General features: G+C 39.2%; 1 protein-coding gene across 1 annotated transcript in view; it reads left to right on the forward strand.

The window, feature by feature from the left end:
* The first annotated feature begins 220 nt into the window (after nt 1–220).
* Nucleotides 221–16,760, forward strand: part of LOC128016804 (activating molecule in BECN1-regulated autophagy protein 1A-like) — a 74,409-nt gene continuing 57,869 nt past the window's right edge. Inside the window, 11 exon segments of the mRNA XM_052601606.1 lie at nt 221–526; nt 1,459–1,692; nt 3,435–3,493; nt 3,637–3,820; nt 3,947–4,119; nt 4,847–4,913; nt 5,920–7,346; nt 10,931–11,017; nt 13,316–13,498; nt 15,071–15,145; nt 15,986–16,086. Of these exon segments, the coding sequence (XP_052457566.1) occupies nt 1,561–1,692; nt 3,435–3,493; nt 3,637–3,820; nt 3,947–4,119; nt 4,847–4,913; nt 5,920–7,346; nt 10,931–11,017; nt 13,316–13,498; nt 15,071–15,145; nt 15,986–16,086 (2,488 nt within the window). The 5' untranslated portion in view covers nt 221–526; nt 1,459–1,560.

The following is a 16,760-nucleotide window of genomic DNA, read 5'->3' on the forward strand; positions in this document are numbered from 1 at the left end:
ATCGTATATCAATACGCCTAGTTGACAATTATCTTTAATGATTTTATTTTGTTTCTGCATATAGGTATTTTAAAAAACTACATCCATTTCCATAATTAATGAAAAAAGAAAAGAAAATGTAAGGGGTTATTTTATTCACATGGTTTAATTAATTACATTTACCCGTTCGCGCATGCAGCCGTGAACGATGTTTTTTGTAGTTGATTATGAAGGATCAATCTGTGCTCTACTGGCTTTGTCTGTACGCTTTTTGGCAGGATGTGTTGCACTCTATGGTTGAACACAGCTACAAATCTAAAGTGACGTTATATATTACCCTCTTTTCGGGAATAAACAAAAATAGTCCACACTGTATTTATATAAACCCGAAAATAAAACCAGCACTGAATATTTAAGTGAGGTTCCTGCTGCTTAAGTGTCCCAACCACTGATCTGTTCTCTATGATAGATCAGTGGTCCCAACGTAACTTACTTATTTTACCTGATATCTACGATTTCAAGGAGTATATTCGGACACAAATATGAGGTAGGCCGAATCAGAGACCCCGAGTGGTCGTCTTTAATATATTTTAAACTTAAAACACTAATAATTTAAACACCATGTAACTGAATTCATACATTAACGTTACCTCAAACTGTAGCATGCTAACTGCTAATGTGAAAGCTGTTATTCTAATTCAAAATCAAACATTGTAAATTATATATAACTATAACTGGTGCCTTTATTCTGGGACCATAAGATTAATTTACTTAGTGTTTATAGCACTTTTATATCCCCTATCTAGCTTTATTAGCGGAAGATAGCAGCTGAATTCAAACATGTAACGTTAGCCTGTCAGCTGGAGAATAGCTCAAGATAAACTGGCAAAAGACATGTAAAGCTGATTCAAGTTTCTTCAACCTGTTAAATAGCATATGTATAATTACTGTCTTTCTACCAGCTACACTGGTATTTAATTATGTATAAAGCTCATTTAATTATATCCCTTTATTTATTGTAATATTTAGCTCTTTTCTGTTTTGGCCTTTCATATGTTTTATGTTGAAATATATCTTATCTTATATATATTATATGTTATCTAATTTCCCGCCTGTGTTATTTTAGTATCATATAATAGTTTTTATTAATATTTTTGTATATAGTTTCTGTATATTCCTATATGTTTTCTATATAGTTCTTATGTTCATTATAGTTTTAATCATTTTAGTACATCAAGTTAAACTGAATGAAGATGTGAAATGTTGGCAAATAGCTGAATGTGTGTTTTTTTTTAATGTATTATTGTTGTTGTTGTTGTTGTTTGTTGTTGCTTAACTAAACCCTGCAAGAAATTGTCTCATTGTCATCAGATTAATATTGAGTTGTAGTCAAGTTATGATATTCAAGAAGTTTTGTTGGCCCTTTTTAAAAAATAATATTGAATGAATATTTGTTGATTTCTTTTTCTGTGCTGCCAGAATGATGGCGTGGCAGTAGCAGTGGTGGTCTGGTTGTGTGTGAGCCGGTGGACGGCTCTGGGTCTGGTGTGAGAGGGTCGGCGTGAGGAAGAGTTTGTGGAGATGAAGGTGGGACAGAAGAACTCTGTGTGTATCCTGTCCAGTCGAGAGCGAGGAGCACGAGGACTTTCCTCACACAGGATCCTACAGCAGCTTGTGGAGGAGAAGACACAGCGCATGAAATGGCAAAGCCAGGTAACTGATCTCTGTCATCTGTTGACTTGTGTGGGAGATATTCAGTTTTATTAAGACAACCTTGTTTTTATTTGTGTTGTCAATTGTGGAGCTTTAGGGTTTATGTACTATTTGAGGTTCAAAATAAATAGCGTATAATGTTCTGGAAAACAATCACTCTCAAAGTGATTCCAACAATTTCATTCCTCCATGTCATTATCATTATAGATGTAGTGATGACTTAACTTTATTGTTAAATTATTCACATTTAACAAAAACCCACCAATTCACGATCTCAACAAATTAGAATATGGTGAGATGCCAATCAGCTAATCAACTCAAAACACCTGCAAAGGTTTCCTGAGCCTTCAGAATGGTCTCTCAGCTTGGTTCACTGGGCTACACAATCATGGGGAAGACTGCTGATCTGACTGTGGTCCAGAAGACACTCATTGACACCCTTCACAAGGAGGGTAAGCCACAAACATTCATTGCCCAAGAAGCTGGCTGTTTACAGAGTGATGTATCCAAGCATGTTAACAGAAAGTTGAGTGGAAGGAAAAAGTGTAGAAGAAAAAGATGCACAACCAACCGAGAGAACCGCAGCCTTATGAGGATTGTCAAGCAAAATCAGTTCGAGAATTTGAGTGAACTTAACAAGGAATGGACTGAAGCTGGGGTCAAGGCATAGTGGCTATAGTTGTCGTATTCCTCTTGTTAAGCCACCCCTGAACCACATACAACATCAGAGGCGTCTTACCTGGGCTAAGGAGAAGAAGAACTGGACTGTTGCCCAGTGGTCAAAAGTCCTCTTTTCAGATGAGAGCAAGTTTTGTATTTCATTTGGAAACCAAGGTTCTAGAGTCTGGAGGAAGGGTGGAGAAGCTCATAGCTCAAGTTGCTTGAAGTCCAGTGTTAAGTTTCCACAGTCTGTGATGATTTGGGGTGCAATGTCATCTGCTGGTGGCGGTCCATTGTGTTTTTTGAAAACCAAAGTCACTGCACCCGTTTACCAAGGAATTCTGGAGCACTTCATGCTTCCTTTTGCTGTCCAGCTTTTTAAAGATGCTGATTTCATTTTCCAGCAGGATTTGCCACCTGTCCACATTGCTAAAAGCACCAAAATTTGGTTAGATAACCATGGTGTTGTTCTGCTTGTCTGGCCAGCAAACTCACTAGACCTGAACCCCATAGAGAATCTATGGAGTACTGTCAAGAGGAAAATGAGAAACAAGAGACCAAACAATGCAGATGAGCTGAAGGCCACTGTCAAGAAACCTGGGCTTCCAGACCAGCTCAGCAGTGTCACAAACTGATCACCTCCATGCCAAGCCGAAGTGAGGAAGTAATTAAAGCAGAAGGAGCCCCTACCAAGTATTGTACAGTAAATCAACATACTTTCCAGAAGGCCATCAATTCACTAAAATGTTTTTTTTATTGGTCTTATGAAGTATTCTAATTTGTTGATATAGTGAATTGGTTGGTTTTTGTTAAATGTGAGCCTAAATCATCACGATTAAAAGAACCAAAGACTTAAACTACTTCAGTCTGTGTGCAATGAATTTATTTAATACACGAGTTTCACAATTTGAGTTGAATTACTGAAATAAATGAACTTTTCTGCGATGTTTCTAATTTATTGAGATGAACCTGTATATCTATCGTAACGGTTTTCGTTCTTGTTGTGAACAGGCCTTAATACTGTGGTTTGGAAGTGACTGAGGTAGAATCACTGCTCTTTTGATTTTCTTTCATTGTCACAGAAAGTGGAGTTACCAGACAGTCCCCGCTCGACCTTTCTTCTGGCCTTCAGTCCCGACAGGTACAACCGTTCTGACTTCTTTCTCATAGTCTTCTGTACAGATCTGCTAAATAACCTGAATGGCTGATTTCAGGCTTTTCCAGTTAGGGCCTATCATCTACAAGCTAATCAGATAAGTGTTTTTTCTATTTGTCTCTTCACAGGTCTTTAATGGCCTCGACCCATGTGAACCACAACATCTACATCACAGAGGTTAAGACAGGAAAGTGTGTTCATTCTCTAGTGGGTCACCGCCGGACACCCTGGTGCCTGACCTTTCACCCTAGCATCCCTGCCCTTATTGCTTCAGGGTGCCTGGATGGAGAGGTTCGAATCTGGGACCTGCATGTACGGCTTGACCATACACGTATTCCAAGATTGTAATCGTTCTACACTTTGCTGTAATGTTTGTTTTCTGTAGATTTGTTGCCACAGCTTAATTTTTCTCAAAAGAATTGTGTGTTTTTGTTTCAGGGAGGCAGCGAGAGCTGGCTCACAGAGAGTAACTCAGCAATTGCATCCCTTGCTTTCCATCCTACTGCTCAGCTGCTGCTCATTGCCTCCAACAATGAGCTGCATCTATGGGACTGGAGTCGGAAGGAGCCCTTTACTGTGGTGAAGACTGCTAGTGAGACAGAAAGAGTCAGGTTTGATGCGGATACATTTGATAAATTTATAGGGATAGTTTACACAAAATTTGTAATTTTGTCAACAACAACTCACCCAAACCCTTTGTCGTTCAAAAAATAATAAGAACCAGAAATGACTAATAAACACATTTTTAATGAAACATGAGAAATTTCATTCCTTCCATTGAAAGTCTATTCACCTCTCAATTTTGATACTTTAAAAAGTTTGTCAAAGAAATCTCAGTTAAGAGGTTTATTCCATTTTCTGAAGATAGACGATTGCTTAATATGATGAACAGATTTAATTTAGGCCTTATTAATGCATATTAACGTTGATTAATGCACACAAATATGGTAAGCGGATTCTCAAATGTTCTTGCTTGACAATAAAAAAGAGGGTTTGTTCTCATGTCAAATAAGCACATTTGAGAATGATTTTACTATATTTAATGCACTTCATGTATCATCATATGTATCTATTTATGTATTCATCATATAAAATGAAAAATCATGTTTCTTCAGAAGATTTGGGTTAAACTGCTCACGTGGACTTTTTGAAGCGTCATCGTTTTTGTGGAATGGATTTTAAATGGAGGGACAGAAATCACTCTGGTTTCATTAAAAATGCCCTCATTTATGCTTCAAAGATGAAGTAGTTTGGGTTTAAAACATGCGGTTGAGTAATTGATGAATGATTTATATTTTTTGAGTGAACTGCTTTTGAGTTTTTTTGTGTTTTTTACAGGTTGGTGAGATTTGATCCATTGGGTCACTATATTCTAACTGCCATTGTAAACCCTTCAAACCAACAGGTGAGTCGTCTTGCTGGAAATGTTGTTGTTTCAGCACAAGACATTACATTTCTATTAGGACTGGGCAATTTTCTCAGATTTTATGAAATAATTTGAATTTAATGTTTTGCCACAATTTTATTTTTTAGAAATCGAAGAATCACAATTTTGAATAGAAACATTACCAAATGTTAGAATTAGACACTTTGACAATGTGCCAGTGTTAACAGTAAAGAGAAAAGAATGATCCAACCACATGTCAGCGCACGTGATCAATCGCTCACGTGTGACACGCTCGGTGAAGGACCATAAGTAGAATAAATATATCACTAAAAACCTTTCAAACAGAATACGCTTTTGTGTTGACAAAGATGCAACGTGGGCAGTGGAATAGGACAAATGCAGGAAGATGGGGGTTTAACTTCTTTTAAGTTGAGTGCCGCATTGTTAGAAAGCAATTTCATGTTGCAGGAGACGTTAGCGCATGTCACACAGAAAAAAACAAAAACATATTTCATGTTTGCATCATGGTGACTTCAGGCTGAAAGCTGCTGTTTCATTGTTCTAACTGAACATTTAAGGTTAATATTAGTGTACTGGTGTTATACATTCAGTCGTTTTGAATTTGAATTACCTTGAATTTTGAGGTTTTTAAAAAAAAGCATTTTCCTTGTATTATTTCTGAACATATAATATGTATAAGACAAGTTTGTACAAGATGTACTTGTAGTTCTGCATCTTTTTTTGAAAAGATATTTTACAAATGATTTGTTTAACATTTACTTCATGCTGACATGTTGTTCATGTGTGGTGCCCTTGGAATATTTTTTTTCTTTTAACTAGAGGGTTAATAAAAAAATAAAGTTACTTCATGTTGTAGTTACATTTTCAAGTTGACTAGTTAAAAATCGAGAACTGGTCAAACGTTCTGAAAAGGTTGAGATTGAATTCTTTTGCCATATTGCCTAGCCCTAATTTCTATTCTTTAACATTTGTGACTACATATGCTTGCATTTGTGCTTTGCAGAATGATGATGATCCTGAGATTCCAATGGACAGTGTGGAGATGCCTCATCTCCGTCAGCGCTTTTTCCTCCAGTCCCAGCCTGTAAGACGCACGCCCATCTTGCACAATTTTTTGCACATCCTCACATCCTCCCGCAACTCGGTCCCTCAGTCTGGGGGCACTTTCGCTGCTTCCAGTGATGAGGCCTCTGATTCGTCTGAGCGTTACTCTGTTTTGAGGGATCGATCCCAGCTGCCACACCATGGTTGCGTTCAGCCACTCGGAATCATGTGTTTCTGTAGCCGTTGTTCATCAACACAGGTTTCGTCTCCGCCTGACGAAGACACCTCAGACTCCGCCTCCTTGGAGGGACAATCACATGCATCTACCTTTTCGTCTGCGCGCACAGAGCCGCGAATACCACGGTTTCCTGTTGAATCTCAAGCTTCAAATCGGCCCTCGGCATATAGTTCTGTGTATGGTGGCGGGAGCAACGTGCGGAACACATCTTCTAGCTCTGGGAGGAGGGGAGTGGCTGGAATGGCACCCATCCCACCTTTCCGGCAGCAACCACCAGGCAGAGAAGATGGAGGCCGTCTCACTGGGGCAGATTGGATAGGCTCTGTGCTTAATGGACGAGGTAGCAGTATGACTCCACCCAGAACCAGCGCTTCCTCTTTCAGCCTGCATTCTGTCCTGCGACAGCAAGGGACTTCTAGCCAGTCACCTGTTTACACCTCAGCTAGTGATGGATGGGGCCTTTCTCATAGCAGCGGCAGCACATCAGGAACCAGTTCTAGCAGGCAGGGCCCTACAGAGGAACCGGGGCACAGCAGCCCTTCTTTCATCCGCAATGTTCTTCAGTGTAACCTTAACCACTATTTCATGGAGTGTGAGGGAATGCAGGACCTTGCGCAGCCTCAAGAGGGCAACAGGCAGGACCAGCAGACTCGGGAAATGCTGAATAACAACATGGACCCAGAGCAACCAGGTCCATCTCATTACCAGCCACTCAACGGTGGCGAAAACCCTTCACGCAGTCACATGAACCGCTGTAGAGTCTGCCACAACCTTTTCACCTACAATCAGGGTACTAGGCGCTGGGAGAGAACAGGACAGCCAACATCTGCTGAGAGAAATGCAGCTTTGCAACACACTAGTCCTGCCCTCCACAGCGTAGCCCCACTCTCTCATTCTGATCATGACCTACTTGAACGCAGACCCATGGAGCCCAGCCCAGACGCCCCAGAGCCTCATGTTCCCTTTTCCCGCAGCACAGTTGCTGGTCCGCAGGAGGAGCGGACCATTGGGCTGGTCTTCAACCAGGAAACTGGACAACTAGAGCATGTTTACAGGCAGTCTGCCACCTCTCGCTCTACAAATGTATCACAAGAAGCCTTAAACCAGGAAATGCCTGAAGACACACCAGATGACGATTACTTACGCAGGTGAGGAAGCAGTCTTGTTCGAATGCTTAAAGGGGTCACGTCATGAGGAGTCAAACTTTCTTATTTGTTTGATATTAAAAGTGTTCCTTGTACTAGAAAACATAGCAAGTTTCCTCACCAGTCCAGAAAGATTATTTATTGAAATTAAGCTGCATTAATGACTAATCTTCGCAACTTATTGATATTAGATGTTGGCTCATGGCCATCTACATTAAAATGGCAGCAATGAAAAAAAAAAAAAAATATCTTTTGGCCATATACTCAACCGTTCAATAGTGACTAACACCGCAGACATTTACAAAGTTACAAAATATTTTGTATAAAATCTTTGTATAACATTCTATTAATCTACGAATCCTGAAAAAATGTATCTCAGTTTCCACAAAAGATATTAAGGAGCACATTGTTTTGACATTGATAATAAGAAATGTTTTTTCAGCACCAAATCTGCATATCACAATGATTTCTGAAGGATCCTGTGACACTGAAGACTGCTGAAAAATCGGCTTTTCCATCACAGGAATAAATTAAACTTAAAATACTTTTAGAGCATTTTTATGTCTTACAAACTTAAACATACATGGTTTTCTGTGGTGTACTGAACTATTGTAGACTTTTAAATTCTGTTCATAATATGAACTAATATAGAGTTTGTTGTAAGAGATCCCAGGCGTGACAGTTCCTTCCCGAAACAGTTGCACACAGGCCAACCTTATTATTGAGCCCAATTATATTGCAATTTTTAAAAGGCAAATAATGATTAGAGTTAAATGTGTGAAAATTTATTGAACTGTGTTATTACTGGCTGCGTGAGCAACAGCTCTGCGTGAGGTGCTCTGGTACTAACACACCAGCTGTGAGTTTGATGTCATGTCCAATATAATTTTAATCTTTCTTATTCTTTAATAGTAGCCTCATTGCAAAGCCTGTGTTATTTAGTGACATGATCACAAAGCAGTCCACACTGCAATGCGCCACATTAACTGTTATTAGAGTAAGATGATCAGGAACCTTGTTTGGACTTCAAAGAAAAGTGTATGACATGGAAAACAGCTTGTTTTTATGTCATTGCTTTTATGTTTGGATTTATGTGCATTTCAGAAGAGTTTGTTGTGTTTACCAAGCACGCCAAAAGTGAAATGCATGACGGACTTCTGAAATGGTTCATTGGGAGCCTTCACATGCAAGGCAAAATTTCACCCTGACTTGCTGTAAGACGCCTAGAACGGATGAAAGTATCTGCAAGATACTGACGGAAACTTGAATGGGACATGTTTGTTGTATTTATGCTGTTCATATCAACACAAGCAGAATGAAGCTGATATTTGAGATTTGTGAGCTTTCATTTCTCACCCTTGTGTTCTCAGCTAAAAGGGACACCAGGTCCTTGAAGTGCTGACAGGTCGTGAATTTAGTTGAATTTAAATGTGTAAAAACGTAATCTTCTATCGAAAAGTGATTAAAAGTGCTTTCAGTGAACTTAGTGTATGTGTACACTACCATTCGAATGTTGGTGGTCCGCACAGTTTTTGTTTTAGATTTATTTATTTGATTAAAAACAGTCAAAACAGTAACATTGTGAAATATTACAATAAAAAAAATACATTACAATTAGAAAGCTAAACTGTCAGCAGTCATTTGTATGACATGATTCTTTAGAAATCATTCTAATATGCTGATTTGGTTCTCAAGAAATACTTTTTTCTAGGATTCTTTTGTTCAAAATAACATAATTGTTTTGAAAATGATATATTTTGTAATGCACGTCACTTTGTTACTGATCAATTTAATGCATCATTAGCACCAGAAAAAATCTTACTAAGCCCAAACATTGAACGGTAGTATATGTGTAGTCTTAATCATAGCAGTGTAGGAAGAGTGAGTTGCTAGTACACAGTGAAACTTGAATGCTAAAGACATATCATTTGTTTGTGCGTCACCAGTTTAGAAAATGGTCTGTTTTTTAAGGCCCTGTACAACTAGTCCTGCATTTTGATTTGGTAATGTCCACATGAACCATGGGTCAGACTGCTGATGCTGCACTCTGTGTAGTTGAGTCATTTAAGGTAAGCATTGACTCAGTATTTAACTGCTTCTCTGGACTGTCACATTTTGTTAATTAAAATAAGTAGGCCACTTGGCTCATAAAGAGAAGTCTGGTTTTGCTGGAATCTGCAGTTAAGTTAACCGACCCACTTTTATAAGTTGAAGTTCATCACATTGGCACTTTTGTAAGGAATCTGATGTAAAATGTGGGACAATCTTACTCCCAGATTACTCCCCTCGAGGGGTCCTGCAATGCCAGATACAGTCCTTTGGGGGGCAGTAGCTCATCACGCTGTGCATATGTGGCGTTAACTTTGCACACAGATCTCCATCACTGAGTGGCCTGTGGGCCTTTATTCTGATGATGTGCTCGCATGTCACCGGACAGCCTGTCCCATGTGCATGGCTGTGCTGTGATGTGGCTGCGTTTTAAGTTAACAAAAAAACAGTATCACACCTCACTTATGCAGAAGTGCAACAAGAATAATACTCTGTCATTTGACGTTCTCCCACGAGTCCCGCTCCAGTTTAGTGTTACTTACTCACAGCTTTGAGCATGGAGCAAAGTTTCAGAATGAAGTCTTCCCACTACATGCTCTTGTGTGATACATGAAACAAGAGCAGCCTTTTCATTGTAAAATAAATGGAAGTTGTTTAATTAATGAGAGTTGGCTCATTAAAGTAGCATATAGATAGAAAATAAAAATGCTGATATTTAAAGGTTACTTGTAGAATAGAGAAATATTAAAAGGTCTATCTTTTTAAATATTAAAAAGACTATAGTTCCAAATCATGAGTAATCTAAGGGTGACTGTAGACAAACTGAGTAACCAGAATAACCAGAACCGGAGGCCTTGTGTGCTTCATCTCTGTTAAAATGCAGATCTTGATCTTTAAGAGTCAAAGGCAGCAAACAAAGCAAATGTGTGAAAAGGAGTCAGAATCGATCCGTTCTGTTTTTGCTGTGAGTCAAAGGGCAGAAGATGGCATTCTAATGAAGAGCTGAGCACACCCACACCAAAAACATTCACATACACACACATCACACTGACTCATGCTGAATAAAAATGCCCTGCTTGCTACACAACTGTCCGTCTGGCTTTCTGCCCTGCCAGTACGAGGCAGCATGTTTTCGTCCGCAGGACTCAGTCTTCTTTTTTTAATGGCCTTCAGCATAATCTTTGTTGTGTGAGGAATAGTACAAACTCAAACTTAACAATGCCCCAATTTAATGTATTTTAACCGATTCCTAGCCAGGCCTTGCAGAGCGCACATCATTACTTACACATTACATTCATTTAGCCTTTGCATAACAGTCGGTAATGAGCATACTAATGTCCTTGTTCGGTTTGATGAGATTTTTAATGATTGCAATGGCCCATGGTGGGGAGTGTTACCGTAGAAACAGCGTAGTGCAGATTGGAGGAAAATGTGTCACCATCTTTGTGTGATGTCCTGTTCAGAGTTTCATTATATGAGCAGGAGGGAACGTCTTCACCATTCAAAAGCATGCAAAGCAATATAATTCTGTTTTGTAGGAGGCTGCTGGAGTCATCCATGATGTCTCTTTCCAGATATGATGTCTCTGGATCACAAGACCACCCCATCTATCCCGATCCGGCCAGGTGATTCATTGTGTGTGTGATGTGTTTGTTTGTTTGTGTGTGTGATGTGTTTGTTTGTGTGTGTGAGTGTTGCGTGAACTGCATTTCATGGTCATGCCACTTGGCCGGTGAGGTCTAGGTAATGAGGAAGACTGTGTGTCACGCTGCCGGACAGCGGAGTGACATTTCAGACATGCCAGCACCCCAATGTCCGCCTAATTCAAACACGCACTCACATTGCCTGTCAGCATCCTCTGAGTCTGTGAGTGAGGCTCATAATAAAGTGAGTTCATGGCTAGTGAGTCATTGTTGAGCTCTGGGGAATCAGCTGTGGTCCAGGATCAAGACAGATTGTTAGCACGGACTCCCGCTGACAGGTTCACACAAACACACAGCCTGACACACACCTCTAACCTGTGAATTACCACAACAGGCTCATTGCCCCCTGAGCAGAATGTACCTGGTGTTAGAAGCCATCCGAGCAGAGCGATAGTCTGACTCCAGCACATTCAGAGCCACAAGTAATTGGCACTGTATGACATGATTGTTTCCTGGATCTCTCTCTGTCTGTATATTGGCCGCAAACACGTCCTCAAACACATGCTGATTAACTGTGTGTGTGCAATGTGTTTAGGCTCTTTCAGACAGACTGTCACTGATTTGGCTGATTCTCAGTTCCTTAGAGCTCTAAAAAGTTCTGCCAAGTTTCTGTCCCTGCAATTGTATGTGTTTGTGAGGGAGAATATTCTGTGTCGTTTGCTTCATAATTACAGTAATTCTCTTTGTGACTGGTTAGGATGTGTGTCCATTGTCACACCCTGGGGTTTATTTGGCGTTTAGCTCTGTTTGTCTTCGCATTGAGCTCATCTGTTTCAAGCTGGTGCAGATGTCCTTGCTCAACTAGTCCGAGACGGAATGAAACTCCAGATGCTCTTCCTGTCTGAACTGCACAAAGGATTTTAGTTTTCCAAAATGGTAACTAATGTCTCAGCAGCTGAATTAAATGAGAATAGATGCACCTTGATCCAGTTAGCCAGTACTACCAATGACAAAGCACCTTTACATAAAACAATAATATAGTGCACCAATCAGTTCTTATAATGACATAAAATACAAAAACACTTATGCAAGCGAATCGTGCCCACAGCTAAAGTTTGGCTGCTAAACTGGGAAGACTTAAAACAATAATGGTGGGTACGTTAGTCGAGTGCTAATGTGACTAACTGATGAAACAATAGTTTGTAAACCAAAATATGTCTACTGAAATATGGAAAATATGCATTTGCGCCCATTTGTGTGCCCATGGGCCTGCTGGTCTAAAAAAGAAGTGTGTTCAGGCGCATTGCTATTTTAAGGAGCTGAAAATAGACTGCTCCATAGACCAGCTCAAACCTGGTCTAATGTCTGGCGCAATGTTTTTTCTTTGTTATTTAAAGAGTGTGTTAGTATAGGCGGGTCCGCAATTAAACACAGGGACGCACAGCAGCACAGAAATATGCCAAATATTACAAATTAAAAGAATTGCAAGGAATTTCGGCCCCGGTAAGAAACAACCAATCAGAGCTGCGGTCCGTAATTTTTTTTTGTGTTCAAAGTATACAAAATGTATATAATAAGTGAGTACACCATGAATCCATTTTCCAAACCGTGTTTTTAGCTTGTCCTGAATCACTAGGTTGCACCTATAATAAGTGTTTATATTTGGACTGTTTTAGATTGCTTCGGGGGTACCGCGGCAGAGTAAACCAGTACCTTTGTGATTCTTCATAGACATAAACAGAGAGAAGTAGTTTATTAACCGCTAGAGCGTCAAAAGATACCGACTGCAGCTTTAAGGATAGCTAAGGTACAAACTGCAAAAGAGAGATTTTTCAAAAACCCATATGACCTGCTCTTTAAAAACAGAAGATGATCAGAGGAGGTTCCTGTCAGGGTGGAAAAGGTCAGATGGTTACAAACATGAAAATGTCACTAATTCAGTGAATGGAAGTGAAACACAACATGTTTATCTGTGAATCATACCTCAGTTTTGTCTATACTAATGTTATATTGATTAATTTATTAAACATCTCTTATTGACCATTGCTTTAATGTACTCAACAGACAGTTTGTGACTGGTCACAGTTCTGAACAGTTGAAACTTTTGAATATTGTGTAACAGTGCATCTATTTATTTATTTGTGTATTTATTTAATATGTGTATTTATTTGATTCATGCGTCAGGACAGAAACAGTAGGACGACTTGTTTGGTATGTTGCTTAGTAAATATCTAACATCACTGTGGGTTCTATCTGTGTTGTGTGTGTGTGTGTGTGTAGGTTGTCGCCTGCAGCATATTACGCACAACGTATGATCCAGTATCTGTCACGGCGTGACAGCATTCGCCAGCGCTCTCTGCGCCCCCCCAGCAGACCCCGACCCCTGTCCTCCAATCCCAGCAGCCTCTCCCCTGGCCCTGCCCCCAGCGTGGAGAACAACGAAGTTGACTTTGAGGAGTTCGAGTAAGTAAACAGTAACACAGACACATAAAGCCTGTGTCAAATTGTTTCTGCATTCTAACCTGCTCTCATCCGCTCGTAAAAATCCCTGTGGATTTATTTCCCTGTTTTGTTGCTAGGCAACCCAAAAAACATACAAGGCAGGCTCTGAATCCCAGAATGTTATCATTGCTGCTTGTCAACCGACTTATTGAGCTTGCCAACAATTTTACCAGAGTTGCCCGTGGCATTTCTTCTTATAGCGCTTGGCATTAGCGTTAGCCTTGGCTTGAAATGCACTTTGATTCCTATGGGATGTAGTAATGTACTGCTTTAAACTTGCTGCTTTATTCCTGTTGGACAACTATGAAATTATATAAGTCAGAGAATAATTGTTTTCTCTCATCTGCTGTGTTTTAAGTTCAAATCAAAGTTTTGTATCGTGCTTTTCAAAATGCATATTATTTCAAAGCAGGTTTACCAGGGTTCCTTTGCAGTTTGGAAAACTATGGAAATGTATGAGATTTGATTTCCAGGTCTTGAAGAGTATGAAAATATGTTGATTTGTGATTTCAGTTTTTAAACGTTAGTTAGTGTGTCATGTTGCTGTTTGAGCACAAACAATATTTGTAAAGTTGCAGCACTGAAAGTTCAATGCAAACGGAAGTTTCATATAAAATTCTGTCAGTTTATTGCTTACAAAACGATATCTGTGCTGTATTAAAGCTTAAATCAGAATAAAAACATATATTATAATATATAAATATATTATAATATATAAACACAAAAATAGTGTTCCTGTAGCTCAATTGGTAGAGCACTGTGCTAACAAGCGCAAGGTTGGGGGTTTGATTCCCCAGGTTTTCCATAAGCCAATTTATGAAATTGCATGTCCCTTGCAATCTCATTATCAGACGTGTAAGAATCTGAGCCATTCTCTCTTATTTTGAGTACAGTTATGAAGTCCAGATTCATATTTTAATATTCAAAAGCTCTTTAATTTGTTTGTTTTTGGAAGCAGCTAATTAGTCTGTGCTCATGGCTTCAGTCATTGGTCCTTTTATGGAACCATTAATGCTCCAAAAAATGTCTCACTTTTCCTCTCTCCATCCCCTACACTAGTTGAATGTCAGTGTTTCTCTCCTCTCCAAACCACGCTTCTCTTCTCCCCCTCTCTTTCTTTTTTTTTTTTTTTGGCACAGATTAGATACCCTCCTCTGAGCTGATGAATAATTCCACCCGCTGGCTGGAGAGTTCAGCATTCACTGCAGTCTGGGACCACAGATCCATATTCATCAGTATACTTATGAAACCCATCAGTCTTTCATTTAGCCTTCATATTTATATTTATGTTTGCCAAAAAAATGATTTATTTTCTTTCAGTTCTTTATCATTCATTCCCACACTTACCTTGTAATCGTACTGATGTTCTCATTCAGCCAAAAAATGATTGCAGAAATTCTTACGCTGTTTAATTATGTGTACACACTTGGACTTAATTTTCCAAAGTTACAAAAGAGAAATTATTTTAAATGTTTAAATGTTTGATCTAATGATTATTGTTGCTGACCTGTTTGTGTGTGTGTGTGTGTACAGGGACAATGTAAGCAGACATAGGGCTCCTCGTAATGCACGGATGTCTGCCCCCTCCCTTGGTCGCTTTGTGCCCAGGTAGGATCACTTTTATTCTGTTTATGCCAACGCACCAGAAATACATGCTAACTCTGTTCCAAAACCTAGTGAGCTGCCTCACTGCCTGCTGCCTGCATGGGCAGCGTCCAGCTGAGAGTGTGTTGTGTGTCATACAGACTTGAGTCACGATTGATTTCATTACATTTGATGTGAGAAATGACACAATATTCTAATAATAATAATATTACAAATAAATATTATATTATTAGAAATATGTGTACTTTTAATATAAGTTTGGGGTCAGTAACGTTTTTTTAAATATGTTTAATCTTCAACAAGTCTGCATTTTTTTTTTATTATAAACGGTAAAACCGTTATATTCATAAAAAACAGTAAAGTTGGTAAATATTGTTACAATTTAAAATTATAGTTTTCTATTTGAATATATTTTAAAATGTAATTTATTCCTGTGATGGCAAAGCAGCCATTAATCTAGTCCACTCTATTATCAATGTAGAAAACAGTTGTGCCGCTTAATTTTTTTGTGGACACCCTGATACATATTTTTTTAGGATTCTTTGATGAATAGAAAGTTCATAGCAAAAAAGTAAATTATTTAAACTTTTTATTGATACTGTTTACAATTTGAATTTCTATTGAAATTAGTTTTGTTATCAGTTACATTTAAAATCTGCATTTTTTTTCTCCTTTCATTTCATCTGTCATGCTGGATATATTGTTTTACTGAGTTTTTCCACAGTGCTATGGAATATTCATGGGATGCTGATATGTTACACAACCTCAGAACTCTCAAATCTTGGGTTCTCATATTCTGTCATTCTCTCTCCCACTGCCTCTGTTTCCCTCTATCTCTCCCAGGCGGTTCCTCTTGCCGGAGTTTTTGCCGTATGCTGGAATCTTCCATGAGCGAGGGCAGCCTGGCCTGGCTACACACTCATCCGTCAATAGGGTCCTCGCAGGTACGTTCGCCCTCTAAAGCTACAGGAGTTTTCTAATATTAGATGGGCTGGGTACTCACTGAAGGCTTTGCCAGGGATGAAACGTCCCAGAAATGTTTGTATAATGTCATGTGTCGGGTCAATGACGAGTGCTAATTCGCCCACTCGCTCTACTATTTTGGCTAGGAGGGCTCTCAGTGGGGCTCTTTAACAGCAGTTATATTCGTGTTGACGTTTCTGCATTAAAGAGGTAGTTCAACTGAAAATAAAACATTCTGTTGTCATCTGTTCACACTAGAGGTCTTCATGGGTCCACTTGGATCTGAAGACCCGAGGACCCGAGCAGGTTCAGTTCATTATTCTGCCTGTTCATACAGTGCTTTTCTTTTTTGTGTGCTGAAGTCTTTCGCCAGAGATCAGGTTGCAGACAAAACTAGTGAATCCATGAATTATTCGACTGTCAATTTATTTTTTATCAAACTATCACATTTATTTTTCAAATCCATTGGTCTCAGTTGAAAGCCGAGCTCAGAAATAATTTGTTTCCATCAGGCAGGCACTAATATAAAGAAGCCTTATAATACATTTAATAAATGTTAAATAAATCAAAGTAATGGAGAAGTGGCCAAATCACTGGGATTTTTCCTGATTGAATGCGAAGCTGCAGGCTGTACACAAGTCAATGGTGTTTACAT

This window comes from Carassius gibelio, chromosome A7 (genome assembly GCF_023724105.1).
Source record: "Carassius gibelio isolate Cgi1373 ecotype wild population from Czech Republic chromosome A7, carGib1.2-hapl.c, whole genome shotgun sequence".
Taxonomy (NCBI): Eukaryota; Metazoa; Chordata; class Actinopteri; order Cypriniformes; family Cyprinidae; genus Carassius; species Carassius gibelio.